The sequence below is a fragment of the Phytophthora infestans genome, genomic scaffold, assembly GCF_000142945.1.
Source record: "Phytophthora infestans T30-4 supercont1.147 genomic scaffold, whole genome shotgun sequence".
NCBI lineage: Eukaryota > Oomycota > Peronosporomycetes > Peronosporales > Peronosporaceae > Phytophthora > Phytophthora infestans.
In genome coordinates this window covers 81,663-101,983 of record NW_003303612.1, presented here as the reverse complement: position 1 = coordinate 101,983, position 20,321 = coordinate 81,663, and the positions used below count along the sequence as shown (strand labels likewise).

Sequence of the window (20,321 nt, the reverse complement as noted above, 5' to 3'; positions counted from 1 at the left end):
ACTCCAGATATCAACGGGTTTCCCGTACGACGCGCCTTCCAAGATCTCTGGAGCCACATATCCGGGTGTGCCACACGTGGTCACAAGGCCAGAATTGTCTTTGGTCACAGTTTTCGCGAAGCCAAAGTCGGCGAGTTTGATACTGGCGTCGTCATCTGCTGACATAAGCAGTAGGTTCTCCGGTTTGAGGTCTCGGTGCACGACGTTTTGGTCGTGGCAATACTTGATGGCGTCGATGAGAATCTTGACGAGGTCGCGCGCCTCTTTTTCCGTGTAAAACGTTTTCTCCACGATGCGGTCGAAGAGTTCGCCGCCTCCGACGAACTCCGTAACGAGGTAGTAGTAGTCGGGCTCGACGAAAAACTCCTCAAGAGTCATAATGTGCGGATGCTTCATCTGTTGCAGGATGGAAACCTCGAACTGAATGGCTTCGTCGTCCTCGGTTGAGAGTTCCGAGCGTTTGATGCACTTGATGGCGAATTTGTGCTTGCTTTTCTTGTGAACACTCTCACGCACGACCGAGTAGGACCCGGAGCCGATGACTTTGCCCAAGGTGTACGAGTCTGTCACTTTGCCTTTGCCTCTGGGTGAGGCAGCGACAGACGTTTCTTCTACGACGGTGGTGGCTGTGTCGGTGGGCACATCGCCCTTGGGCGTGGCCAGCGAGTCGTCGCGCCCGAAGCACTTGTAGAAGCACGAGAGGCAGCGCATGACCAAGGTGCAACGGGTAGTGGTGCTGGGCTCCCAATGCAATGCGGAATAAATCAGATGAACTCGGACCCATTTTTATTTGATCTGGCAGTCTTTTTTGCTACCACGATGAGAAAAAGAAATTGGCAATTACAGTCATGCACCTCCAATTCGGCACCGGTATCAGTCGATACCCTGCCAGATTTTATGATTACGTGAATCGGATGCGCAATTACCTTTGCCCATCACCACCCTAGCAATTAACCTCAACGGTTTTCCCCTCCTCGGCGAGGGATGACACGCCGCAAACACACACTTTGTTTTTTACCGCCAAATACAATGGGACATCGCCCTTCCTCCTACATGTCACACAAAAGCAGTCTTTGTGCGAGAAGCACAAGTCAGATCCTGCATGCTCTCACTCCGAGCTTGCTCGTTGGGCAACGGAGCGCTATAAGACCCCCCAACTTGGGGGCCCCAAGCAGTAAAGCGCACTACCGTCCAGAGTATTCTTAAGCTGTCCGCGGAAGTTGCCGCCTTGCCGGACGCCTATAGCGACCGGAAGCGCTCTTGCGCGCCCGCGATTCGCGCGTCTGACGTCAAGATTATGCAGAAGATTGGCGTATATTTGGTATTTAATTAACGAATAAAACATCAGTGCACTGGATTTGCGTTTGTTTTTTGCTTTATGTTGTGCACTTATGCCCTGGCACTGTTGATATGGTCCGCCCTGCCGAATTAGAGGTGCACGACTGTACAGTAAAGGTGCTGATTGCGAAAAACGAAACTTATTTTGTAAGGTTTCTAATTGTTTTAAGGTGGAAAAGCAGGGATTTAGTGTGTATCCATCTTCCCGCCAGATTTGAAAATCCATTCGTAGCCATTTTAAAAACGGAAATGCTACAGTCCATGCGTCAAATCCGCTTATTTTCCATGTAATACTCCATGTAATGTCCATGATGTAAAATATTTTCATTCGGTAATTTATAAAAACAACCCAGTCGTTGAGTGCAATCTCTCATCCGTGTATTGTCCACGATGTGATCTATCTAGTTAATACCGGTACAATACTGTATACCGGTAGTTTTACTAATCACACCAGCCTTTCATTTGCTTTTCAAACCCAAACTCGCCCCCCTTCGAGCATTGCCGCCGCCGCCGCTCCGTTACCTGCACGCCACAGCCTACGTCACGAGATCAACCGCTGCTGCAATCGCCGGCCATGTCGCTCAGTCTACCCGCTTCCGCGACGTCTGAGGTGCGTTATCTTGCTGTTTGTGGTCTCTGTGAACGTGTTTCTAACCGTGCGTTATCTATTTGTAAATACAGGGTGGATCGTCCGACTCCTCTTCAGATATCGACACCACGGCTTCCGCAGCCTCCGGCGCGGCTGCAAACTCGGACGACGCCTCGCCTGACACGGACGATTTCAAGCGTCCATGTATTGTCCAGGTCGTAGACTCTCCCTCCCTTGTGGAGGGCCCCGCAGACGTGACGTATCCGAGCTGGTCGGCGTGGAATGAGTATTTGAAGGCTTACTCGGTAAAGTCCCGCCAGGTCATCCGCATCCAGTCAACGCTTAGTTGCGTATTGAGAAACAAGCGGCTGGGTCAAACAGCGGCAGCAAAGCAGGGAATGGATGTTCCGTACGTACCAGAGACGTGGGGTGCTTACCAACGCACATACATCTGCACACATGGCTGGCCAGCAAAAGACAGGAGCAGCGGATTGCGAACCAAGCACTTCGTCCGAGGATGCGGTTGTCCATTTCGATTTGTGGTGCAGCTCGTGCAAGTTGACGGCTTATGCTGCCTTCGCGTGAAGAACGGTGTGTACCAGCACAACCATGCGGTGGGGACAGCGCAGTTTCAAGACGTACGCGAGAACCGTAGGTTGGACGACACGGACACGAAGGATGCTGTGACAGCATGGTGATGTACGGTAGAAAAGCGCGCACGCATCTATTGAGTATCTTCCTGGGGAGAGGCGAGAACCTCGTCAAGAAGGATGTGGACAACATTGTGCAACGTGTTAAAGCAGAGATAAGAGGAGGGTTGAATGACGACGACGCTTGCGCCGCAACTCTCGCGGAATTCGCAGCTATTGACGGTAACGTAGTCACGGTGGACGAAACTGATGCGGGACACTCTGGTGTGATCAGTATGACTTTCAGACATATGCGCGACATGGTTACTAGGTTTCCAGAGCTTTTGCTTGTGGTCTGTACCCACAAAACGAATCGGTAAGTCCTCCCATGTATTGTGCAATTATTTGTCCATGTATTGTCCATGCTTATTTTAATGTCATGCCGATGTATTGTGCGATTCTTGTCCATGTAATGTGCATTAGATACAACTACCAGCTTTGTACCTTCATGATGATAGACGACAATGGGCGTGGGCAGCCTGTACAACAGTCTTTGCTCGAACGAAACGCCGATTGGCAGATGTCCGGAGCGCTGGATCATCTATTTCGGATCGACGATAAGATTGGCGACAAGGTTCAAGTTATAATGGTCGACAAAGATCTGAATGAGATCCGCGTGTTGCGTCGGTACTTCCCTAAGTCGCGCGTGTTGATTTGCGTCTTTCACGTCATCAAATATCTCCGCACAGCGTCCAGGAAGCCAGTATATGGTAAACTTTCGTCGGACGATCACGACGCCATCGACGCATTAGTCCACAACATGGTATATGCCTTAAGTTCAGAGATCTACGAGACCAATTGGACCTCCATGAAGGCACTTTGCACTAGGACTGGATATATGGCATTTTACAACTACATGGATGAAAACTGGAACACTTGTACGGAGATGTGGGTCATGTACCAACGCTCACGGTTGGCACATTTGCGCGTCCACACGAACAACCATTTAGAGAATTGGTTTGGGCATTTTAAGGACGGGGTAAACTCCAACATGACCATGACGGACACCGTGAAGGCCCTTGTGGGTGCTGATGCCAGGACTTCCAGTGAATACGTGTTCGACAAGACTAGGATCGGGTTACGTGTCAACCGCAACTACGACGAGGAGATGTGCCAAGTTTTGCGCTTTACGACGCATTTCGTAGCAACACACGTGGAGAAGGAGTACGTAATGGCATGTTCGAAGGTCGACAAGTTCAATTTCGACTTAAAGTCAAATCCAGGCTTCGTGGAGGTGACGGGTAAACACAAGACGCATGCTGTGGATTTGAAAACGTGGAGCTGCACTTGCTCGTTTGCTTCTGCAATGCGTCTGCCTTGTCAACACGCGATCGCGTTTCGGAAGTGGAGTAACGCCCCAGGAAGCGTAATACCGCTGAGTTGCATCGATGAAAGGTGGGTTAACTCACAATTTATCCACGTATAAGCCGTGAGTTGTCCATGTAATATCCAATATTGATGTTGTACTGAGGGTCTGACATGTCATTCATTTAGATGGTTACATCCTGCTGAACAACCGATGACTCCGCGGCCTTTTGTGCTTAATGAGTTTAAACCAGGGGAGGCGAAACACAAGGTGCTTGACGCTAATGTTAAGTACAAGGAGGCAGTCAGCGCGTTCCAGGCTATATGCAGTGAGCTAGCCGATATCTCTGATGACGACGAGTACCGTGAGCATTTAGACTTCGTCGTGCAACAATGGAGGAACATTAGGCAGCGCAAACGTGTAAAGGTTGAAAAAACGAAGGTTCCAGTCACGAGAGAAGAAACAGAAACAGATGAAGTGACCTCTCCAGTGACAACCAGCCGAAATCGAGCCGGAACCAAGCCCGAAATGGAGCAGCTTGCGCTTGAGACCACTCCTGATGACAACGAAGAGAAAAATACTGATAGTGGATTGCGCATCCGTCTGAACCCCAAAGCTGCGAAGTCTGGTAGGCCCCGGTTGAACAGAAAGGAGAGAGAAGCAGACGACAAGAAGAAACGAGCGTTGTTTAACGAGTCAGAAGCCCATAGAAGAATTCTTGGAGAGGTGACATTAATACAACTTGCGCGCAGTCTTCAACTTGAGAAGCCTCCACTTCAAGACACTCTACGTCGTGTTCTGCCACTCCAAACCAAGTACAACAACGCGGGTAGCAAGAAACCCAAGTACACTAGAGAGAGTGTGCCTGTGCTAAATGAAAACGCGTTCTACCTACTTCCACCCAAACTGCTGGACAAGTGCGTTGCCGTGCTGCCTGTGAGCAACACCAATGAAACAGCCATCGATGTACTCACCCAGAGTCAAACTACACAAAAAGACGAAGAAACATCTACAATACCTGGACAAATCATGGACAGCAACGGACAAAACCCGGAGATCGAGTGTGTCTACATCGCGGGTATCGGAACATTTTCACGCGAACAGATTGAGGCCATGGCATACTTAGCAAACATGAAGCGTTCGTGTGATGATGGAATGGCGTTTACCAAATGGTTAACACAGGATGCAGCCAGCGCCATACCAGCAGCACAACAATCGACACTTCAGAGCATGGCAGAGGCCATTGCTCGCGCCTATCCCCAAGATACCATCCCAATTGACGGCAACGATTACCACTACGCGATGCTGTACCGTCTCAAGCCGCCCCAATGGGCTAATGATGCGCTGATTTTGGCTTTTTGCGCGAGATTGTACAGGACGGGCACCAGCGTTCGCATCGTCGGTGTCGAGGCAGCCTCGGCGTCAAAGAAGAAGAAATCTATGAGTGAAAAAATGAAGACAAAGGTTCAGGAACTACTCACTAAAGCGGATGTACTGCTCATTCCTGTAAATTTTGGGAACATGCATTGGTGTGCAATGATCGTGGATGGCAAGCAGAACAATGTCCTGTACTACGACTCAATGAACCTGAAGACGTACAAGGACGTACTGGACCGCATGTCGTGGGATCTGGCTACTACGCTCAGCGACGACTTCAAAGTTGTGTCCGTCAATGGACCGATCCAGACAGACGGATACAACTGCGGATTCTACGTAATGTTGAGGTTTTGGCGATATGTAGACAAGAGTGTGTCGCTGGACGTAACTCCGATTGGTCTAACGCTGTTACGCTTCCGCATCCTTCACTTCGTGCTTCACGGTAGCAAGCCATAATGCAACTAATACAATCTCATTTCTATTGAAACTGGAATCGACCCGCCTAATGTTCATGCGTATGGTTGACCTCCTGACTTCTGTATACCGGTATGTACGAGAGATGTCAGAGGACTTTCGTTTGCGAAGGTCTAACAACTTCCATTCACTATGGATTTTAAAAACAGTGGTAAGTAATTTATTTCGACACATGGACATTACATGGAGTATTACATGGAAAATAAACTGAGTCGACGCATGGACTGTAGCATCGGCCTTTTTTAATGTTAGAAAAAATCGAATACTTTCGGGTTTGACAAGCTTTTTTGACACATTTAATGTGGATTTTCAAGGTAAAAAAATGAAAACTCAATTCGGGCCAAGTTTGAAGCGCTTAGTGTCCCCCCATAATTTGTTTTCGGTGGTCATAATTAATTATTTATTTTTAGGGTGGAGGCCAGGACGAATTACAACTGCTACATCAGATCTCAACTTACGGTCACATCGACATCGCATTTCTGTACTCGCCATGGCCGCGCGGTCAAGTGGGGGCTCACAGGGCACGAAGCCAAAGCAATATAGTATGAAAGGTCCTGATAGAAAAGCTGCTGCATACACACATGCCATTGTGCTACTAGGAGAAGACATAGAGAAAACTATCCGAGAGGACATAGTGAAAACTATCCGAGAAGACATAGTGAAAACTATCCGAGAAGACTGGGACCCATGGTATACTAATTACGGAAGAAAGGAGAGGGAACTATCTGAAGGCGTCATCCTGTAGCTATTGCAGCAAGGTCTTACAGGGTGACCCCTCTTGCTCTGTTTGCTTCCGCCCTGTTGCCGAGCGCTCCATTTCTGTAGTTTGAGTGAAACGTTCTCTAAAGGTGGGTAAGCAATATTTCTAATAATGATCCAGTAAAGTACGAAGCAGTTCTTTCTGAGACTGACAGACTGACTGCAGACACAGAGTGAGATCATATTTAAATGAGATGATACGGTTCGTCCTGCGTAAATCACTTCGATATCTTTCAAGTGTTTTCAACATTTTCAACAATCAGAAACGTGACACTCCCTCTCCCCCTTTCTCCCGTCCTCCGAAGATTCACTGGCCCTCATTTGAAGTTCTTCGCATTTGGATCTAAAGCGACGGCGTGGGCTGACCTAGCTAATATCGACGTACGTGCGGTGGCAAGTGCTTGTTAGGTGTATGTAGAGCTTTAGCCTGTTGGTGAACTGACCGTTTTAGGACCATGAGTGCGAGAGATCCAGAAACACACGTACCGTCGATCGGCGTTTGGAAAAGCTCGCCGACCAAGGAATGGCTCGGAGACTGAAACGCCTTCTACGAGTACATGAAGGTGCACCAGGCGGACACACATCAGCTCTTTCGACTGCGCAGCTCCACATCAGAAATCAAGGCACAAGCTGGGACTGATTCGTCGCCGAGCTAATCCCGGAGGAGTTTAAGACCTTTTGGGTGAAACGCATTTGTACCCACGGATGGTGTCGCAAGAGTCGGAGCACCGGCCAGCGCAAGCGTATATTCAACAAGTCGACGCAGTGCAAAGCTGACGTCAAGACCGCCGTGACATAGAAAGAGATGCAAGGGTTCATGGTTCGTATCACAGGCTGCTCGACCATCGGGTTGATGTCGCAGCCTACGACAACCATCCGTCGACGCGGAGAGTCGACGATCCTGAGCTTCTTGCTTTTGTGGACGTGCTGCAGTCCGCGGGATCCAAGCCTAAGCGAATCGTGTAGTTTATTCGAGCCAAAACCGGTGCAGTACTTCGACCTGTTTATTGATAGCGATTATTTTCTTATCGTATGCGCTCGATTTTTGCTATGTAGTCAAGAATGTTACCCTTTGTGATGTTTACAACATGGTCGCGAGGATGGGAGAAAAGCGACGAGGATGCGAAACCATGGAGCAGCGTCTGGAAATGCTACTGCGGGGATTCTGCAAGTGCCGCGGGAACCGAGCTTCTGTTTACGTTGATGACTGGGCGTTGGCGCAACAATCACGCTGCCGACACGCCAAATGCGGAGGTGGTTCAAGGCTTTCCCCGAGGCTATGTTGGTGGACGCGACCCACGACACGAACGACTCCAGTTACAAGCTCTTCTCGTTAATGATACATGATGTGTACGGGCATGTAAGTGCTGGTGCCTGTAGGCACATTTAGATGCCATTTGTAATTGATGCGTACATGTACGTACTTCCATGATCAATTCGTTTACTAACAGCACAGTTTGCTTTGATATGTACAGCATAGTTTGATGGAAAACGAGATCGCGGAGTGTCTGACGGATTGCATCGATGCGTTCAAGTTTTCGAATCTTTCGTGTGATAAAATTCGCGTGATCATGATCGACAAAGATATGGGTGAGTTGAGTTTGCTGGAGTCGCATTTTCCTCAGGCCAAGGCCATTCTCTGTCATTTCCATCTGGAGAAGTACATCCGCACGGAATTGGCCAAGAGTGTATACGGCGGACCAAGCAGCTTTGATAAGGATCAAGTTGAAGACGCGGTTGACATGATGAGAGCATCGTCGACAGCTGGAGAGAACACGAAGTACCTCAAGTACCTCTATTTTCTGCTGGATAACGTTCACCTGCACTCAGACGACGGCATTCCAGAGCCGAAGCACCCATTTCTCCGGTACTTCATTAAAAACGGGGATCAGCAAAAGGAGCGTTGGGCCCTGTACGCTCGTTCCGACGTGCCACATTTTGGAAATCACACCAACAATCGGTAAGCGTGCGAGCTATCAGTGCCAATGCTACAATAAATTGTGACATGTGTCTGATCTATGCGGCTAGGCTCGAGACTTCGTGGGATCACATCAAAGAGATATTGAAACCAGAAATGTCTCTTGATGACTGTGTCGATACGCTTATCTTTCTGCAGGCGTTAGCCGAGATGGAATACAGCTAGAGGATCACCGCTGGGGGGGGGGGGTACATGCAATATGAAGGTGCTGACAAGGAGCTAGGTCGACTATCCCGTGAGGTCAGCACGCATGCTTATCGCCATATCGAAACACAGTACTGGATGGCAAAGGACCGAGCAACGCGCTACGATGTCAGTGAGCCACGTCAAACATGTTCGTCGTGTCGGCCGGTGACGGGCGCAGCTATCACATCGATACATAGGTACGTGCTAAAGTGCTCACTGTTAAATCGAAGACGCTGACTAATACTACTGTAATGCTTGTCATTAATGCTACCCCAGAAATACCGGTACTCCTGTGTGTTTATGCGAACCACTCGTCTTCCCTGTCGACACGTGATGTATTGGAGATTGATCAACGAAAAATTTCTACTCGATTCGTCACATCGCGCCTCGATGAAGGCTGTCATGCAAGATGAATCAACCCGCCGAAGAGGAAGATGCCCCCGAAGATCAAGTGGCTCGAAAATTCTTTCAAGTTCGTGACTCAATGATGAGCGAGCAGACACGATGTCCTCAGCGGTACACCCAAGTATACCACAGCCTGTCGACGAGGCAAACAGATCGCGGACATCATGAGCAGGAATGGAGCTACTGTCTTCAATGCAATGATGGCGGCTTTGGACAGGTTTGAGGAGATTCTTAAGGATGGTATTGCGCCATGCATGGGCCGTGATAAATCGCTGATGGAAACGTTCCAGCCGACAGGTAGTGATCATGTGGCTATCATTACGGCTGACCAGTCTCCGAATGTTGCGATACTCCGATACTGAGAGAGGGAGAGTCCGATGAGCGAGATGAAGACGGTTCGGGCAATGAAATTGCCGAAGACACTACCCGCACTGCATGATTCCCAGCGTAACTGGTCGGCTGCTACTGCGACGATACCAAACGAAGCTCAAACGGCTATACGTATCGAGGGAGTGCATACAGACACCGGGGTTCCCAAAGGAGTACATTTAGGTACCGGAGTTACTGATGGGGTACCTGTGTGTGCCGCTTGTACGGCAGAAGTGGATACAGGTACTGCAGATGAAGTGACTAAAAGTACTGAAGAAGATGCTAAAGTCCCTGCAGATGCCGCCAATTTCATCACCGACGTGCCCACAAGTTCAGCGAGTGAAGGATCGGATTCACCTCGCCATTCGTCGTTCACTCTAACCAAAAGCTCCAAGAGCCGAGGTCGCCCAAAGGTGAGAAAGTAGCAGAAAGTACCCGTCAAGAAGAGCAGAATGACTCGTGGAAAGGAAAAGGCTGCTAAGTTGGTGCAAGGAATGGTTTCGACAGTTCCAAATCTGCAACGTTTCATGAAGCGATTTGACGAAGACTATAGCTACAATGGCATTCAAAATAGAATGCAGCCACTGTCCGAACGAGCACTATCAGTCGAAGAAGGCTATTGCTGAAATTTTCACAATTGAAGAGTGGGAAGCCCATATTCGCTACGTATTTCCGCGTTGGTATGTGACGAAAGCGCAAAACGATATCGCGCAATTCCGAAACGGTCTTGCCGTCGACTGTGGTGAAGACTATTTGAAACGCTGTTTCGGGGATCACTGTAATACCAGCCAATTGTGAACCCCTCTTGATGACCGCGTCCTCGATAGAGAGGTTGCACACTTCCACGATCACTTGGTCGTTATGTACCGTACACAGAGATCTAGCGACTCTAACTGAGTCATCTATCACTGCGAGTCCTTCCACGAGAACGGTGGTTTCGCTAACCACTTGATCCTGAACGTCAGCTACCACGTGAGCGTGTCCTCCAGGACGGATCTTGGCTGTAAACGAAATTTGAGACATGTAAGACTCCTCCACTCGAGGGGATTCGATGGGGAACACCTCGCCCGTGTCTTTCAACTAGGACCACCGCTGCTCTGAAGTCTTTGAGTGCATTGGTGTCTAGGATAGCGTCGACGTGTAGTTTATGTACGACGGCAAAAGGTATTCTCCTCTCGACAGACCCCAAAGTCACCGGCAAGTTGATAACTCCTTCGATAACAAGCGTTGGTCCGGACACTCCGTTCAGACAACCAGCGTAGGGCAGCAGAGAGGTGTTAGCTAGACCGAGGCGCTTCAGAACACGCCTGTGCACTATGCATGCTACGACCCCAGAGCCAATGAGTGGTTCCACAGGGAGATTCTCAATAGCCCCCCAAGACAGAGCTTCCACACCTCCCACCGATCCGATCACCTTCTTGCCGTTAGGGACGACCTCGTCTCCCTCTTCAGCCGAACTGTTCCCGGTAGGTCTCGGCACTTTTTCTAGACCGGGTTGTCGTCCAGACTCGGGCGCGTCTGTGACGATGTTCACATAGCCGTTCAGTTCGTTCTCCATGTATCGAGAGGAGCCGTTAGCGCCCATGGCTTCTGTACGGGCGTTAAACCGAGATGAACAGTCTAAACTGACCCGCTTACATTTAGGAGGAGGCTGGGGGCTGTGATTCCTCCAACGGCAAGGCGAGCTCCTCTCGAGGATCTTTAAGCGTAGCTTATAAGCGTTCTTCTCGTAGCTCTGCAATCTCCTTTGTCAACAGCTCTCTCAGCCGAGTATCGGAGGGTTCGACGGTACGCTCAAATCGTTCACTGGTCCTGGCTAGGAGGCTCAGGGTCCCAGGAGGGAGCGGAGAATCGTCCTTTAACTCTTCCACTCGCAACCCTTCGTCGTCACACCCTTTACACAGGTCGCCATTGTAAGATGCTTCTGCTTTCACGAGGAAGTACACAGCTCGACATACCACCGCACGCCAGGGTTCCGGGACGATCCCTCGGGAAACAAGCAAGCTGTACTTGGCCCTGCTGTGGTCGGAAGGTCTTTTTGGCGAGCCTTCCGGAGCCAGAGCAATGTTGTCTACCACACCGAGGGGTCCACAGGACACACCTCCACTGTACGAGGAGGTATCTTTAACTCCAGGAAGTGTACTGCCTTCATAAGTGCGTCCTTCCATGAGAACCGCTTCGTCGAAGTTTCGCCCATTCGTCTCCGTAATCCGAGTCACACGAGGTCACGGTGTTGATCAGAACTGGCGGTTCTTCTTTGAAGTTACGGTTGGCGCGCCTTGCTTCATTAGACGAGGCTAGCGTCTATTGGTGCCACCCCAACCAGTATTCAGGCGTGCACAGTCGCCCTGGGGAAGACTCTCGAGTCCTCCCTAGTTTTTCCTCGGGGGTGTCGAGTAGAACACTCAAGTCGGCTAGAGATAACTCCTACGACTGCTCAGCGTTTTCGGACAATCGACGCTTTATTACTACCTCATCAAGAGGGAGCAGTCGATCTTCGAGTTTCTCGTCGTATTCTTCCTTCTCTTCGGCCAGTTCAGATTTCCTTCCGACTTCTAAAGCGTTCAGTTCCCCCTCGAAGAACACTTTCGAGAACGAAGGCTCCTTTTTTAGTTAATCCATTAAGGGATCAGGAAGGGTGACTTCCTCTGTGTTTCCTTCGGCGGTGGCACCTTTTTCAGAAATGGTCACGTCTTCCGTCTCTTCGGGTTCCGTCTCCGAGATCGGGACACTTCCTTCCGCAGTTCCACAATCTTCTCGGGACGGTGGTTCGAGCTCCTCTAGCACATCTTGGGGTAATTTATTTTGTTGTAGGTGATCTTCGGACTCACCACTTATCTCGTCAAGCTCTAGCACACTCGAAACTACATTCTTGTAGTTGGCTGGCGTCATCGGGTAATCTCGTTCCACCGAGTATGCTTGAGACCACGGTCTCTCCGTTTCTCCTTCCTTGATAAGTTCTTCTCTCACTATTCCTCTCTCGTTTTCGTGGTCTTCTCTTGTAAGTACTCATTCGTTCGCACACCAACGCTCGTCAATGTTCGGGGCTACTGGGGAACCGATCCATACGGGCCCAGAGACTCCATCAGCCACAAACGTTTCTTGTTTCATCCTCCAAACGCCGACCACATAATTGACCACCGACACACCGATCCACACGAGCCCGGCACCTCCGTTATTCATAAGCGGTTCGGTTGATCCTCAGCTCTAGTCGTGCACTCTTCATTCACAGTCGATTCACAGCTTTCCAGCATGGCGGAACTTATCCCACCCACAACAGGACACACGTCATACCTCTCGGTCGACCCCTCCGCGGAGTTCAAAGTGTTCCCATTCGTGTCGTTCCATAGACAAGAGGAAGGAGCGACACTCCCTTCCCCCCTCTCGCGCCCATCACTGCTGGTTGGGCGTGTCCCTGAACGGGTGTCAACGCTGTCGCCGTTGGAACACCGTGTCGCTTCAGGGACGCCTTCAGAGGATACTAAGAAAGCATGTGACTATTCATCACACAAGAAGTACCTGCGACCGTTCCTCTGCTGGTCGTTCCTGAACCCCGCCGGCAGGAACACCCTCACATTCAGCACCGATGTAACCCTCTTCCTTGCAGTGAGTTCAGGTGGCGACAGTGAATCCCACTACATGACCACAGCCACACACGATATGACCATCGCGAGTGTGCATGTCAGGTCCTACGTGAATACCCCTTAGAGGCGTGACGGGAAACGCTCCATTGAGTTGAAATTGCTGAGAGGTGTTCTGCTCGGGAGGAGTGTACGCCGCAGCCAAATTCATCGCAGGAGTAGCAAAGGTGGCAGCCATAGGACGCTCCATCAACTGCTGCTGCTGTTGTAGCTGCTGCTGCTCTGTTGCTGAGCACGTAGATTCTGGATCTGCTGCATCATGTTCATCATGCGTCCGAGGACAGCCTTCTCATGGTAAGTCCTAGGGAAGAGGCATTATCGAACTCGGAGTCGTCCTCGACTGAACGGTGCATGTTCGTGAGGAGTAACATGGCCACTGCCGCAGAGTTTGTGTCGATCATGGTCGTAGCGAGAGCGTTTTTCCAATCCCGGTTCTGGAGTCCCGACAAGAAATATTGGTAATGCAGTTGAGGACGTAGCACTGGGCATCATCGCAGAGGCTTGAAATCATGTCACCCCACACTTCAGCGGACATCCCCCGGGGTCGCTTAGTGTTCTTGATGTTCACGATCAATTGCAACGGGGTTTGACTGATGAACTGGTTGTGGAACCGAGTCCCCAAGGCCTCAAAGCTATGAATGCGCAGGTACGTCCACCAGTCTTCTCTGGCTCTGACCTTTAGGCATTCACGGAAAGCACGAATTCGGAGCGGCTCACCCAGTCCGATAGTCGCACATTCGAAGGCCTCCCAGAATGATCGAGTATTTTCCACAGATGCCCCCTCTGAGTAGAGGTTGGATCATACGGATAGCGTTCTGATGCTAGTAGGCATCCCATACTGACCACTGGTCGTTGAAAAAGCGTTACTGTACATCGGGAAAGCGTAGTAGAGGCTAACTTCCATAGCTACCATACGCGAGGCTCTGATGGGTTCCGGTTGAAGCAGTAGTCCCTCCGCCTCCTCCAGAAGCTCCGGTAGCTCCTGTCTGGCCGGCTCCGTAGACGTTCGCGCTCACCGTCGAAGCTCGAGGCCCTTGAACCTGAGTCGTGGCTCGAGTAAGCAGAATGGACGCCTGGGTAGAAGCACTTTGCGACGCTTGGGCAGTCGCAGCTTGAGCGTTCCCAATCCCGCCTTGTAGGCTACTAGCTGGCTGGACGTTCTACGAAGAGGCGTTAGCCGCGCCCAGAGGAACACTCGCAGGGAAAGTACTTATACTGTTCTCAGGGACCGTAGGTAGAGAGAAGAACGGGTTGAAATCTTGCCCATACGATGTTGCCGGGGTCCGGATAGTGTAACCTTGATACGAAGGGATCGTAGTCCTCACCCGAGCCGTTAACGGGGGAGTCACCAAGTTCCCGTTCCCATCTGCTCTTTCCATAGCAGCAGCTTAGCAGCAGCTATCTCCGGGGGGGGGGGGGTATTGATCTCAATTACTCAAGGGAGTTGAGCTATCCTTGCACCATACTTTGACCGCCACCGCCGTCCAGTGTTAACATTGGACCCAACTATTGCGTAGTAGTGGTCGAAGTCGCCCCGGAGCCCGAAGCGTCCGCGGGCGGATCAGCTCCAGTACTCGAGCTGATCTCCCCCAAGTCGATGGGCAGCTTGATCCACGATGTTTGCACATTTTGAAGGCCTTGCGTAGTCGACAAATTAGGTTTCGTCCTCGTCCCTTGTTGACCTTCTCCATTTTTAGAGGTGTTGTCCGCGTCTTCTCCGGTGTCAGTAGACGCCATCTCCTCCGTGTTGTTGTTTCCGTTTTGCATTCTCTGCGAGTCTTCACTTGAATCGAGACCTTCTCTAGCGAGCAGACTACTCTGCTTATCAACCAAATGTCGTATACCTCCACCTCCTGGGGCCGGGTAGTCCGCGGCTGTTCAGGGAGTACGGTCTCGTTCAGTGGTAATAACGGTAGGCAAGAGCATTTAAAATATAAGTTACTTTATTGATTCGACTTCCACTTGAGTAGAAGTTGGGAAACTAAGACTAAGAGCTAAATAGAAGAGAGGCCTAACACCTTCCCTTCCTCACATACGTGACACCGCTTCTTTTCCACTAGAAGGACGAGTTCGCTCACATGATATCTGCCCTCGTAGGACAACAGGGGGCTCTGGGAAGGGGGCTCGATTGCGCGAGGCACCTTAGTCCCACGTCGAACAGCCTCAGCGTTCCAAGGCCACTATAGAGAGCAACTCTAAAGCTCTCGGCAGGGGGTACGCGAGCTGACGAGTCCAGAGGGTACCATCCTGACGGGACAGCACGACGAGGAGTAGCCACATGACCTGGAGTCATCCCTGCCTGCGGTACGACGCCTGGAACGACCCCCTCATTCCCGGATGCGGGACAGTGATAAACGACAAAAGCTTTGTAAAGCACAGTGAAAACTATAATAGCCTACATGTATCAGACGAATACATTTGAATAATAACTAATCAAAATTAGGTTGTAAGCCAAGTTGCACAAACGGCACATTATTGCTGCAATATTGTGAATTCCGATCAAATTTGCGTTTTTGGTTTTATTCAGTGACTTACTCGCTTACATTTTTTTTCGTAATTTTTTTTAAAAGTCATTTAATTTACTGCTCATCGCAGATCGTACTCAAGTGATCACATTTCGTACTTAATCCGCTTCTCTTCCAAAGCAAGTCAATTACAGATTTGCTCTATTATTGCGTGCACGATCGGAAAATTAGATTAGAGCGCACAATACTTTTGCATCGATCATTTTGGGTGTCGACTCGAACATAACGTAACCTCAACTAAAATCTGAGCGTTTCGTGTGACAGACACCGTGCTGCGTTGATTATCCCGAAGCTTCACTTCCGACACGGTTGTCGTCTTGCCCGACTCTTTGTCAGTCAGTGTCTGGGGTTCCACCACACCCACACCACCGTTCTGCACGGAAAGTTCGTACGCGGCCTTAGCATCTCCGACGAGAATTCCCACGGCACGCACGGCCAGGCCGTGCTTCATCACGAACATCTGTGCGAACTCCGGGTCGTAACCAGAAATGGAACTCACGGCGTCGGGCGCCTTCTCCGTCTCGAGCGCGTACGGGGCCGTGAACACCAGTTTGACTTCTCCGCTCTGAATGACGTAGCTGGCCGACACGTGGTTGCCCGTGGACTGGTCGGACTTGCCAATCTGGGCCATGCCTAGACCCCAAGCGAAGCGGCGAGATGCATTGGTGGCGTCTGCGCAGTAGAACTTGATGTGGTGAAACTTATGCACGTCGAAGCGGTCGGTCATGGGGTTGTTGCGCACAAAGCCCACAAGCTTCACGTCATACTGTCGGCGCCGGGTGCCATGTTAAGCTCTCTGAAGTCGGGGTTCTTGACGATGTAGAGCAAGTTGCAAAATGGCATAGACCACCAGCCACAACGTGCATCATGATGAAGACGAAGAGACCAACGAGATCTTGTTGAAGGTTGAACACCGCATGAGCCTCAAATACTCAAGATTAGGGTCACCAGCCGAATCGACAAGTTTTGACGCCACTTCACGTAAGTATAATAGTGCCTCGCCCTTGTCAAAGCTTCGATCATTTTTCTCTTCTATGTGTACATGTAGGCTACCTACTAGGTAATACTCCCACGCTGGGAGTCCCAGCACCTCATCACGATGGAATCATATTAATCCATAATAGTAAACCCTTGTTGATTCTCGTTAGTAAACAAACCACCTAGGCCATTGTACTCTAAATAATAATGAGGCCCGTTCGCTCGTACACGATGAACAACACAGTCGAGAGCAGCACCATGACTCCTGCACCGATCCACATTTTGTCCTGCTTGGCCTGCCATTCGAGTGTCTTGAGTCTCTTTTGCACTTCGACGATCTCTGCATTCACACTGCCATATTCCTCGCGGGAACTGCGAAGGCTCAAACGTCCGTCGTCCAGCACTTTGCTCACGGAGCTCACACGCTCAATTTCTTGTGACATGACCTGCCTCGTACGCTTGAGTGCCGCCGTAACATCCACAGCCGAGCCTGAGTTGCTGCTGGTGCTGGCTGAGACCTTTGCCTGCCGTGGACTCTGGGGCAGCAAGCTATGACGCTGCTGTTCGAGCCGCTCGATCTTGGCGCGCTGGCGATAGGCCACGAGAGCCTTCCTGCAGCTGGCCACGTGGATTTGCAGCTGCACGGTGTATTTTTCCATCTTCGCCGCTGCTTCCTCCGCCTCCTTGGCGTCCTGCAGCTCTTGGATCCAGTTTTGCGCGTCCAAGAGCGCGCAGCGATATGCGGCAATGCCCTCGCTCACTTTCTCCTCGAGTCTCAGCTCCTCCTCGCTAGAGAACGTCAAAAGCTGCTGGGCTGAGGTGTCGTGCCCGCGGAAGGACAGGTTCGTGGACACATAGCGCCAGATCCCAGCGAGTTCCTGCTCGGCCTTGTGAAGCTCTTCCATTCGAAGAAAGACCTAAATGTACCCAAAATGGTACTACTAGTACTACCCAAATGCTGGAGGCGGCTCCAATTAGTCAAACTGGAAAGTAAGTACTGTACATCAGTAAATCAGTAAATTCATGTGGATCACATTGTTCAAAATATGCATTCATGTATTAAGGACATACAGTACTGTATACCTTTTCTAATAGTGCTTTATTTTTAATATTCGAGTGCTATCGCTTTTTTTTTAAATCATTAAGGTGCTGAGGACATTCTATTATTAATATACGTAATACTCTGTACTCAGTACCCGGTAGTTACTGCAAGTTACAATGACTAAAATGATAACTACAATTGTTTTGCTGTAAAAGTATTAACATTAATAAGTTATCTGAGTGGGTTTCTATGAGGTATCTGGTACTGCCAAATCGTACATGTTACATGTACAACAGTAGCCGGCCGCAAGAACAACGCTGTGCTAATAAACGCTGTCGCTTGAGCCACAAAGATAGATTGTTCTAGTTCGAAGAAAAAGTAACTAATATGTGCTTGACAATTACTACATGTACTGTAAGCGAATTGAACTTTACCATTGTTTTCTAAGCGTTTTTTTAGACAGTAAATCCGATACTACTTAAAAGGCGGACATGTTACCGACAAGGGCGTATGATAAGGTTTTACATCGAGCGGTAAGACAGCAGCACAACATGAGTGGTGTAAATTATGGTTGGCTAAGTAGACCCATTAAGAAAAATTTAAAAACTTCGAGCCTACAGTAATTGACATCGCTCAAGTATCAAATAAAACTCACCGCCGTCAACAACAACAGCAACAAGGCGTCTTGCGACGCATTATCCAAATGCTTTAATCAAAACTGGCACAGATTGGAGTGTCTAATGACTAATTATGAATCAGCACAAAATGAACGCTAAAATGCATTAAAAGTGTTATAATTTAAATTGATTTTGGTACGAGATGTGATAATTTTTAGTTACTTACTAAAGATTCAGCTTGCAATAATTACCCGCTTGCACTGCCCCTCAAACGGACAATGCAAGCGGGTAATTAGTGAAAGCTGGACATGTCATTACTATTTTTTTTGCGTTGATATGACTAAATTCATAGCCTTCAGAAACAGCTTGTGATATCGAGCACGACGCTAAACTAAACATATTGTGTAGCGTTTGTATAAATGCCACTACTGTAGTATGTGAATGATGAAGATACATTGATAACCAACAAAAATAAAGAGATTGTACCAAGACAATTAGAGAATAACTATTTTAATCAGGTAAGCACGATGCTGGGGCTCAGTCTTTTGTATAAATAATTGCACGGCCTACTAGATAATACTTAAAATCATTTCGTGCATTTTATAACGAAAATCGAATTGTTTTACATTTATTATCTAAGGTTTTATTTTACAAAAGGGTGATATTATCCATATTATTATATAAATATGCCAAAAAATAAAACAAATTATCAAAAAAAAGTTTTAATAAACAACATTTGTACCTTTTTAATGATAAACAAATATATGAAATAAATAAATAAAATGAAAATTTTATTTTTGCTTTAACATTTGAAATTTCTTTAAACAATTCTTTTCAAAAGTTTATTTGATTTCTTATAATATAATAAATCTTAAATTATAATCCCCTTTTGTTTAAAAGTATTTAAAATAAAACTATACCAAGATTTATAAATTAAAAAAGTCGATTTATTAATAGGAACATAGGCTCGGTTTTTCTGCAATAATTAACCCGCCGAAGGCGGAAAGGTATGAACTAAACCTAAACTACCGCCGCGAAGCGGCGGTGCTCGGCTAGTGGGTTTAAGTATGTAAGTCTCTCCTAAACTCATGGATAAGCAATCGTTTGTTAAACTTTAAACACCAGGTCATTCAACGCTTCTTCACCTTCATGTATGTAGCCGCAATTAAAATATACATGTGTAAACCTCCACTAATTTTGACTCCATGTCCGGAACACTTGTGAAAATGCAACTGAGAGTATCACACTCACTAAAACACGTAAAAGATTTTTTTTATAGAGGCATCGAGAACACATACAAATCGTATGTGTTCTTGATGCAGTCGAACAATGAAACAATCAATTTCACGGATGCTGGTTGCTGGTTACTGACGTATTATTATTTATAAGTTTTTCCATGGCTACTTCGTAGTTGCTGTCCTCATAATTTCGTATTTCCTCTGTACATGTAATACAGTACTGCACCCCGTTTCGCGCCCTTGGACCTTTAATAAACTTCCAGATGTGATGATCCTGAATCCAAATGAACGATTGTTTGTAAGCTAGAATCTAGTTTATTTGCAAATCCAATATGGTCCATCCCCGCGAAAACGGGGTGCAGTACTGTACATGTATAGGGCCACATCTAATCAGAAACTTGCCAACAAATTAAATAACGAGCTGATTGGTGCTCATAAATCTTTGTAAGCTTACCGTATTTTTATTGTAGGCATCATCATCGAATAGCGGCTCGAAAGGTGTGAAAAACTGCAAGAATTCACCAATTCTTCCATCGGTACGATTGGTTTTGGCGCAAGTAACGTATAATAGTAGTGCTCCCCTAGCGAATAAAACGCCCTCCTATATTGAGCGCCCTGTCTGAGAGCGTTTTATAGAAATAGAACGACATTGAATACGTAGACATTCTAAAATTCTAGATTTTCTACAGAGTCCTTTCACCCATCGTTTTAAAATTCTAGAAGTTCTTAGACTAATAGCTCGCTACCATTTAACTACGATCATTCTCAATTTTGCTGTCATGCGCCGCCACAGCGCAAGAGATTCAAGAT

The 20,321-nt window shown here is 48.4% G+C and overlaps 3 protein-coding genes across 3 annotated transcripts in view; all 3 read right to left on the bottom strand.

The window, feature by feature from the left end:
- The window catches only part of PITG_19905 (calcium/calmodulin dependent protein kinase, putative), a gene marked incomplete at both ends in the record, with an annotated part of 945 nt that extends 166 nt beyond the window's left edge, over positions 1–779 (bottom strand). The window contains one exon of the mRNA XM_002895623.1: positions 1–779. Within this exon, the coding sequence (XP_002895669.1) occupies positions 1–711 (711 nt within the window).
- Positions 780–15,835: 15,056 nt separating this feature from the next.
- On the bottom strand, positions 15,836–16,395 carry PITG_19902 (4-hydroxyphenylpyruvate dioxygenase, putative; the record flags this gene model as incomplete). The annotated part of the gene is made up of 1 exon (XM_002895622.1): positions 15,836–16,395. One exon carries the CDS (start codon positions 16,361–16,363, stop codon positions 15,836–15,838), a length of 528 nt encoding a protein of 175 aa, XP_002895668.1.
- A 416-nt stretch (positions 16,396–16,811) lies between these two features.
- On the bottom strand, positions 16,812–17,519 carry PITG_19901 (uncharacterized protein; the record flags this gene model as incomplete). Its single annotated transcript, XM_002895621.1, has 1 exon — positions 16,812–17,519. The coding sequence occupies one exon, from the start codon at positions 17,517–17,519 to the stop codon at positions 16,812–16,814; it is 708 nt and encodes a 235-aa protein (XP_002895667.1).
- Positions 17,520–20,321: the final 2,802 nt, after the last annotated feature.